A 10,120-nucleotide genomic window follows, 5' to 3' on the forward strand; every position below is an offset into this window, starting at 1 on the left:
TATGAATTATATATATTGACATTTTAAATTATAGAATTAATTTTATTATTTATTATTGCTAGATGATGTTAGATAGCTCTTATTGTTGTTTATTTAAAGGATAAATAAAATATTCTTCCAATTTAGATTATGGGGCATCACATATAATCCCTCCAACCACCAACGCCCGTCGACAATAATCCCTCCGACCATCGTCGCCTGCCTACTATGACCCTCCAACCACCATCGGTCGTGGACTACGTTCCCATCAACCACTGTTGCCCACTGAATATAATCCATTTGACCACTGTCAACACCTATTTACGATCTTTTTGACCTCTGTCGCCTGCTGACTATGGTTCCTCAGACCATTGTTGCCCGCTGCATACAATCCGTTCGACCACCGTTACCCATAGACTAAGGTCCCTCTGACCACCTTCGCTTACCCACTACAATCCCTCCAACCACCATCGACCATGACCACAATCCATCGGACTGCTGTCACCTGTCGACTATATTCCAGTCGACGTCCTTTGACCACCCAACTAAAGTCCTTCAAACCTCTTTTGGTCGCTTAACTATGGTCCCTTCGACCTCCAGTGCCTAAATACGATCATATTGACTACATGAACATGCTAACTTTCTTGTAAGAATAACTCTAATATCAATGCATTCTTATAGTACTTCCAATCATGTAACATGTTCATTATGATCCATATTTGCTATATTGAGTCAAAGCCTTCTCTCGAGGAAGAGCCTCATTTATAATCCACGACAAACACTAGTAGAATCATTTTGACTGGCTCAGGCTCTGCGATTCATCCCCTTTTAATGGGTTTTTCATGTAAAAATCTTGGTGTCTTTTATGACTCTTACATCTCCCTCTTTTATTTGTGTTAGAACTTCATAGAAAGCTAAAGTGCTAAACCCTGTATCTCTCTATCATTGTGAATATTCCCAAAAACAATAATAATTATTTAATAATTATATAATAATCAAATAATTAATATAAATTATTATTTTTAAAATTATTTCAATTCAAAAATGTTTTAGGGTTTATTTGTGATAAGTACATTGTTTCAAAAGTATATATACTTTATTTCCAAATTCCGACTAAAAAAATGATCATGAAAATTAGATTTTTTTTAGATGAATAAAATATATAACTCAATTATATCTATTAATTTTAATTTTATTATAAATTTTTTAAAAATTATCATGAACGAAAACTCAGTGACAAATAATTACATATATATTTTTTATTAATTTTCGTTTACTATTGACAAATGCGGAGCAAAATACGGTTGTGGTCTCACGGATACTGTATCGGATTAGCGTATAATTTCCAAAGAGTAAGCAAGCACGTTAGCCTGAGCTGGCAGCGTAAGCCACGAGACGTAGCGGATTACAAGCCGCAACGCCTCCTGTTTTTCAGGCTTCGCAGCTCTCGACACGTAGCAATGGTCCTACTACTAGCGGGCCCCACAGGCATACTCCTCTTTTAACCCCCTCCAGTGTGAAAGCCAGCTCTTTTGATTCGCAGGGGGGAAATGTAAAAATTTCATAAATAATTTTTTTTGGGAAAAAGTTGGGCCTTTCATTAATATAATTTAAAAATTGCAATTAAAAGGTTGACTATTTTTTTATTTTCAAATTTTTTTCTAACCAAACAAACCGAACCGGGCCTAACAACAGCCGCATTCAGCTTAGTTTTGGTCATAATTCCGAACGTTGAACATGGACTGTGGGATTAATTATTATATGCAGATATTAAATGTTTTTCGGAGATTAATCAAAATGAATCACGTCACATCTTCGTTTTGTACTCTGGGCTCGATAATGCTCGATATCATGCTCTGGTACTGTTGATGTGGCTGTATCATATCCGCCTCCGAATGTAGAGCTGTGTCCAACCTCCGCACTTTGTGAGGAGCTTCCTCTTCTACAAAGTATCAAGTTCATCTTGATGGCTACCGCTTCAGTTGGGATAACTTTTTTACTATTTTGTAAACTTATTATAGATAAAATAATATTTTAAAATTCTTATAAAATGTAGTATTTCAATACAATTTTTTTAAAAAACTGTGAGTAAATGCTGATCAAATAAAAATTGTAGTTATAATTTGAAAAATAAAGCTGTAAAAAAATATCCCAAATAAAACCCACTTCAACCAAGTGAATGTTTTTAATATCCATTTAAATATAAAAATAAATTATATAAACATATCCTATTGTATTTTAAGTCTGAATAAATATCAAAATATTTACTGATTCAATATATTTTCAAGATATTTGAATCTTACTTTAATGCAAAGTATGTTATAATAATTTAATTTAATTTAATTTTTTTACCTATTTAGGATTCATTTGAGAAGATTGTAGTACTTTATAAAATTAATTATGAAATTACTATAAGAAAAAATTGCTTAGAATTTGTTTGAAAAGGCTGTAGTTAAAACTATTGTGAGAAAAACAAAATTTTAAAAGCTATTTATTATAAAATGCATCTTCCTAATATAGAAATTTATTTTGAAGCAGTGAGAAAGCAAAAGTCAAATATAAATTATAGTTATGATCTAGAAAATAAAAGAGTAGGAAACTTATCGCACACTAACCCTAGCCACCGTGGTCGTAAAAAAATATCTTTTCATCGCTTTTTTTTTTAAAATAATAAAAAAATAACAAGCGAATAGTAGCCAAACTAAATTGTGATTGTAATATGTAAAACAAAGAAGTGAAAACACTATCCCAAGCAAACTCTTCATTAAATTAAAATAAATACATTTAAATTTCATTTTTATCAAAACCTTCCCACAACAGAGAAATTATTACGCGCGGAGTCCAGATAAGAGAACCGTCCAGATTCTGTGAGGGTACACAACAAAAAATAAATCTATGTATTTGTTATATATTTACTGTGTACTTTTATAAAATCCAGACAGTTCTTCAATCTGAACTCCGCATGTAATAATCTCTTCCACATTAATAGTCTTCATAGAAAACAGAAGTAGCTTTTTGGAGGAATGTCTCTTCTTTGAAAGAGAAGTAGCTTTAAGGAGGTTGTTTCTTCTTCTTCAAAAGACAAGTAGATTCCTCGAAACTAAACCCTTTGAGTCATAGCACCAAACCAAAGAAAAAAAAAAACTTATAATCATTAAATAAAAAAAAAATAATATGTTCTCCTCATAATAAATTTAAATTGGAATAACGCTTATTCCCACATGCGAATTGAACATATTTTTCAATAGATCTAAAGATGGATGCAAGGAAAATGCGGCATATATAAAAAAATGGCCATTATTATAATTTTTTTACAATATATTAAATAAAGATAATAATAAATAAATATTCAATTGAGCAGGTGCGAAAAACGTTCTTTATTAACGCAGCTCTCGTTGAAATGTTAATGAAGAAATTGATTAATGAGAGTAGAAAAAAATTCTATATTATTTTCTTATGACTTACAATATTTTAAAATATGAGTAGTGTTTCTCACATCGTTCAAATTAATTTATTTTCACAACATCCCTCCCCATACTTTTATAGAAATAGATTATAATATTGAAAATAAGTAACCCTTAAATTTGAATAATATACTTTTAGGAGGATTTACATATAAGTCACAAGTTTTTTTATGTATTTTTATATTTAGTATTCAAACTTTTAAATTATATACAAAATATAACTAATTAGGAATGCAAACGAGTCGCGTAGAGTCGAGCTCGAGTCATACGCTTATGCCATTGGCAGTTTAGTCTCTCGCACTCAAGCTGCTCAAAAAGTAATATAGTCACGCTTCATCCCAATCATACTCGAGCTTGATAATCCAACGAACTCCAAAATTTTCTTGAGCTCAAAAATTTGCTCAAGCAAGCTCTTGAGGCGGCTTGACTCATTTACACCCCTATAACTAACATATTTTGATGTAATTTAGATATTTAAATGTAACATAAATTAATATAGAAACTTAAATACTAAATCTATAGATATATTAAAATTCAAAATTATATGACATATTTGTAAATCTCCTTTTTATCATGTATGACATAAGAAAAATGGCATTTGCTGGCCAGCTTATTACATCCCACTTTTATATATATATACAACATTCAATTTTATAAACATAGTAATTATTCCTCAAAACAATTATTCAAAATATATTTAGATTTAAAAATATAATATAATTAGCTAGAGGGTATAGGCCAAAAAGCTGGCCAGGCTTCCGCGAGAAGTGCCGTTGATCACACGGATCTATGGCCCCAACCAAGCAAGAGGAGAATATCCCCCCTCTATTTAAGTTCCTTATATCTCTCCCTTTGCTTCTTTCTTAAATCCCACCTCGATATCACAGCCCTCCTCGTCTTCGTCTTGCTCTTACCTTCCTTCCTAATTATTCCTCCTCTGCTCCTCTTCAGATCCTTTTGGGGTCTCCAACTTCTTTGTCTAAATTTCTTCGCCGACCTCCCATGTCTATGGACGAAAGCTTAGAGTTGCCTCCAGGGTTCCGGTTCCACCCTACCGACGAAGAGATTATCACACACTACCTCACCCCTAAAGTTGTGAATCATGGCGCCTTCACTGCAAGAGCTATTGGCGAGGTGGATCTCAACAAGTGCGAGCCTTGGGATCTTCCAAGTAAGAAAAAAATCTTTTTTTCTTCTTTTTAATCAAGTTATGTACTTTATTTGGTCTAAAAGATAGATTTTTTTTGGCAGGTAAGGCGAAGCTGGGCGAGAAAGAATGGTATTTTTTCTGTCAAAGGGATAGAAAGTATCCAACGGGGATGAGGACGAACAGGGCGACGGAGTCCGGCTACTGGAAGGCGACCGGAAAAGATAGGGAGATCTATAGGGGGCGACTGTTGATTGGAATGAAGAAAACTCTGGTTTTTTACAGAGGAAGAGCTCCTAAAGGGGTTAAGACCAACTGGGTCATGCACGAGTTCAGGCTTGAAGGAAAATCATCCTTGTCTAACCTCCCCAGGTCTGCAAAGGTACGTATTTGCTCATTGATATTACACGGTGAGTCGTATATTCCATTTCTTAGATATTCACAGTTGAAGAAAAGGTTTTTAAGGCGATTGAGGTATCCTAGGAGGTCCAAGGGGGCTTTTTTGTTTTATTCCTGGTTGCTTTAATTTTGTGGCCCGCTTTCAATCGGAGCTCCGTTTGCTCAAATTTGATATTCGTGAGCAGCATGTTTGTGTCAAATCACCAATTTTTTTATTACTGTTCTGGAAAATATTCTCTGAGTAGACCATGTGTTCAGAGTAAAAATTCTTTCAGCTTGATTTCCTTCTGTAAAAAAATTAATTTTTTATAATAATGAAGTGAGAATATCAGGTCAAAATTCGATTAAATCTTAAAATTTATCTTGAGATTCAGGTTAAAGTCATCTGAAATCAAAATAATTTTTAATTTCTTCGACTGTCCTGTAAAATAAAAAGAGAAGATCTTTAAAAATACGCAAAACCCACCCATCCTTATTTAGCAATCTCCCTCTTTTACGGGCTTTAGACTTCAATCTTAATCTAAAACAGAAAAAAATTCTATCTTTTTGCAGGATGAATGGGTTGTTTCCAGGGTGTTTCACAAGAACAGTCCAGCTCTAAAGAAAATTCCAATGCCTGGTGTCGTCGTCTCCAACCTGGCCAGAATGAACTCCTTCACCGACGAACTAATGGACTCCCCCAAGCTTCCTCCTTTAACGGACTCACCCTACTTCAACTCCGGCGCCATCGACGTAGATAGCTTCGACGTCAAATCATTCATGGAGAGCTCAGCTCCACTGAATAACTACTACTTCTCCTCCATGAACAACCTTCCATATTCATCCAACCCTCCCCCATGCTCCAGCTACCAGCAACAATTCCCATACTCCACAGCGATGCAGGGACATCAATATTGCAAGGCCGAGCAGTTCTCGAACCAGTCGATGATCAGCCAGGACACCGGCGACCGAAACACGGAGACCTCCTCGGTGATTTCCAAAATTGACATGGCGAGTTGCGCTTCCTATGGCGGCGGCGGCGTAATCGACCTCGCGAATTTGTGGAGGTGCTAATTAAAAGATAACTAGATAGGATCGAAGATTGGTTCAAAACTCAAAAGTGTGTGCTTAATTAGTTTGATTTGTTTGGATTAGTAACTGTTTATTAGTTTGTTATTGGAGGGATAAGCGGCTTTGTGTTGAGGAGCTCGAATCAAGAAATACACTGTACATATAAAGAAAGAAGAATTTCGATTTTTCTAATTGATTGTTGTTGGATTTATCGTCACACTCCTTTGTTGGTGTTGAGAAGAGTTTTTTACTGCGAGGATTTAATTATCTTTCGATTATTTTCATACAGAAATCAAATGTTTTCTTCATGAACCTGTAATTTCATTATCTTATTTATTGCAATTAAAAAAAGTTTATCTAGTTTAATCTTTTTTTGGCATTTTTTAATTGTATTTTTTTTAATATTCTACTTATTTCAGGAATATTTCTGATTTGTTGCTTCTATTTTTATTATTAATAAATTAAATATTGTTATAAATTTATTTTTTTCTTAAAATATATATTATGATTAGTATAAGTTCAATGATAATAGAGAATAATCAATCAAGAAGGTCCTTTTATTAGTTTTGTTTGATTGTTAGTTTCTTTAATGTCATTAATGGTTGGTCTAAATCTTCAGTGCCGTCATTAATTTTGTGATTAATTGAAACTGTATGTTAGTGCTGCTGTTAATTAACTTTTGATGACTAAAATTAGTTCGGGCACCTATTGTATGTGCTTATATTCAAAGTCTCTAATAAATAAGGCTCAGCCAGTGCATGAACCTAATGATGCTCACCAAGACAATAAGATTTCTATCCATCAATGCTAGTAGAACTTTGTGGTATAATAAGATATATATTTAAAATAGTATGTTAGATATTAATTATTTTTCATTTACTTAAAAAAATGAGATAATATGTGATTAGGGATTTGTTTAAAATAACTCTCTCACTACTCGTTTGTTTTTTTAGAACACATCACCGTTCTATTTAGCTATTACATAAATTTTTTAATAGTTTTCACTATTTTTTTTAATTTTTTGATGAGGAGAACCTATTTTTTTACTATTAGAATTAATGTATGAAAGTTTTGAGAAAATAATAATTTGATTTTTTTAATAAGAATGTATTTATAACATCAATAATAACTTTCAAAAACTACTTTTCGAACTTCTTCACAATCACTTTTATAAAATTTTGTAGTTATCCTCAATGGGCCCTAATATGCTTGAAAATATGTGATTTGAAAATATTATTGAGTTATTTTTAATTATAAAATTAAATTAAAACTCTTTTTTTTCAAATTTGAATATGTGGTTGAAATTTTATTTTAATCATAATTTTAAATATTTAATTACATGAATATTTATATGAAAATTAGCACCACACTATCACTTGAGTACATAAATTAATAAAAATCTCTTTTTAATTATTATGCTAATCACTCTGCTAATTTTAACTGAATAATCAAATAACTGAATTCCATTTTTTTATATAATTTCATTTTAATCAAATAACTGAATTCCATTTTTTTTATATAATTTCATTTGAAGAGTGTAAACTTTTTTTTTTGAATTAGTGGCTAAAAAAAATTTAATTATATTCATTAAAAGTTAATAATGATTGTACATAAACTTTTATTACTGCAAAGGAAGCTTATGCAGACACTTTTTTAAAAGCCTCTTTTTTCCTCTCCTCAAACTGCAGAATCCAAAGTGGTCATTTCAAATTTAATGCAAGTACGTTGATGGAAGCCCACATGACGAGTCCCTCTCATATCTAAATTTTCTTATCAATATTTTCATTTCATATCATCACTATATAAAAACAAAGACACCTATATATCTCTAAAGACCCACAAGGCCAACCATTGGTCCAAAATCTCACCCAACAAAAGGCCATAAGCCATCACTTCCACATTTTAATTTCTAACTATCATCCTCTCATGAAAGCCACCTCCATTCCTCTCCCCTAGTTTTTACTAGATTTGTAAGGGCACAAAGATATTTGTAAATGTAATATTTTTTTTTATTGTTTTTTTGGGGGACGTTTAGGGGCGTTGAGCGCGGGTGAGAGGGGAGGAATTGCTTCTGTCGACTGTCTAGCTGCAATCCTGATCTCAAGTGTTAGAATATTTATTAGGAAAAAGAGGGAGTTTAGTATTTGGATATTTTACAAAAAATTAGGATACACACATAAAAGAAATAAAATTATAAGAGAATTAAAATTTTATGTGAAAATTTTGCAAAAGGAAAAAAAAAAGGGACTTGACTTATATGAAATAGGTCCACTAATATTTGTCGTTGGTTGCAAATAATGTCATTTCTTGTAATAAAAGAAAATGGTTATATAATATAGTAAACATTAAGTTTTTATAAACAAAAAAGGGATTGGATCGTCGCTCACTTCGTGTGCTCTGCTAGGGTTTTCTCCTAGCAGACCGCCAGCCGTTTTCAGCTTCATCTAGCTACTAATGTCCAGATTTTTTTCCATTTTTCTGTTGGTTGTGATGTCCAGTTTCTTGTTTCGTTTGTTTTTTTTGTGAATTTTCCTCCTCCAATCATATCTGGTCGGCATGGCGGTTGATCGCGTGTGGGATCCTGATTTCCTTGACAACAAATCGTCTTCTCGATCATTTCTTTAGGCACTTTCTGGTGTTTCCACCCCGATTGCATTTCCTGAGCTTAAAGTGGTTACTCATTGTGGTTTGCCATCCCATTGGGTTTCTGAAGAGGAGGTTCTCGCTTTGGCGACGCCTTTTGAGTTTTCTCTAGTTAGTTTCTTCCCGGATCGCTGGCCATCCATCAATGCAATTTGTAAATTCTTCTTTAATCTTAAACTCAATGGTATTTTCTCTGTTACTGTGCTTAATGCTAAGCATGTGTTGATTAAATTAAGCAATGATTTGGATTATAATAGAGTTTTTGCACACCGTTCTTACTTCATATAAGAAGCTTACTAAGTGGTCTTCTTATTTTGATGTTAACGTTGAATCCCCTGTCATTCATATTTGGGTTTCTTTTCCTAACTTGTGCCCTCAATTCTTCTCTTCATGTATCCTGCATGGGCTGGGGTCTTTGTTCGGCAAACCCCTCAAATCGGATAATGCTACGGCTGTTGGCTCCCGATCGTCTGTTGCTTGCGTTCTTGTAGAAATGGATATTACCAAACAGTATTCGAATCATATTTGGCTTGGCCCGGATAAACTTGGCTATGTTTAATCGGTGGAAATGGATGATTTTCTAAATTATTATGGCCATTGTAAGTCTATTGGGGATTCAAATTTTGAGTGTGGTTAAATTGCAACCTAGGCAACCCGAAAAAGTTAAGTTTGTTTCATTTATAAAAGGTGTTGAGGTTGGGTTGTCGGGTGTGCAATTTCAGTCGGTCGCTAGCTGAAGTTGTGGAGGGAACTGTGAACGGGGTTGTTTCTTCTCCTATTCCTGCTCTCGTGATTGCTTCTCCTTTGAAACTATTGAATTCTACTGTTATGCCTTTACCTTCCCCTCCCTTACTTTGTGTTAATGTTTCGGGATCATCTTTTGAACCTGAATTGGTTCCAATTGTTAAAAAGTGAGGAAGTGTTGTTAGGGGATAAGTCAGTTTTCCTTTGGTTCTTAATGAATCTGTAGATGTTGTTGTGAAATCTATTTCCCATGTTGCTCGGTTTTTTGGTGGTGAGGCTGGAGATTTGTCTTGTGGTTCTAATCTTAAGGCTAGTTTATCTGTAGAGGTATCCGAGGATCGATGTGGTGCCTTCTGACCCTGCTGCGTTAGTTGGTTCTAACCCTCTTTTTTTTCTCTCTTTTTTTTACAGAATGAGAGGTCTGTTTATAGTTTTTTAAGAGTGGCATGGCTAGTACATAGTTAGAAGATCAAGGGTAGGTTGGTAGTATTTTGGGTGGACGACAAATATTGATTCACTTAATTATGGACTATTTATCATGCATTTAAATATCTTAACCATGTTAGAATTTAGCGATCTTGAGTTTCTTGTATTTGTCTCGTCGATTTGCTCGATTCGACTATAAGAATGTCACATTTGGAAATCACATGGTCATCCAACTTATGCTTTGAAGGTTTCAAATGTGGTTTGGACC

General features: G+C 33.5%; 1 protein-coding gene across 1 annotated transcript; it reads left to right on the forward strand.

Annotated features, from left to right (window-relative positions):
- The first annotated feature begins 4,295 nt into the window (after nucleotides 1–4,295).
- LOC110108674 (NAC domain-containing protein 87) lies at nucleotides 4,296–6,256 on the forward strand. Its single transcript, XM_020839422.2, has 3 exons — nucleotides 4,296–4,614; nucleotides 4,695–4,972; nucleotides 5,542–6,256. Exons 1-3 carry the CDS (start codon nucleotides 4,446–4,448, stop codon nucleotides 6,040–6,042), a joined length of 948 nt encoding a protein of 315 aa, XP_020695081.1. The 5' UTR covers nucleotides 4,296–4,445; the 3' UTR covers nucleotides 6,043–6,256.
- The last annotated feature ends 3,864 nt before the right edge of the window (nucleotides 6,257–10,120 follow it).

Source organism: Dendrobium catenatum, unplaced genomic scaffold (genome assembly GCF_001605985.2).
Source record: "Dendrobium catenatum unplaced genomic scaffold, ASM160598v2 fragScaff_scaffold_54, whole genome shotgun sequence".
Classification (NCBI taxonomy): Eukaryota; Viridiplantae; Streptophyta; class Magnoliopsida; order Asparagales; family Orchidaceae; genus Dendrobium; species Dendrobium catenatum.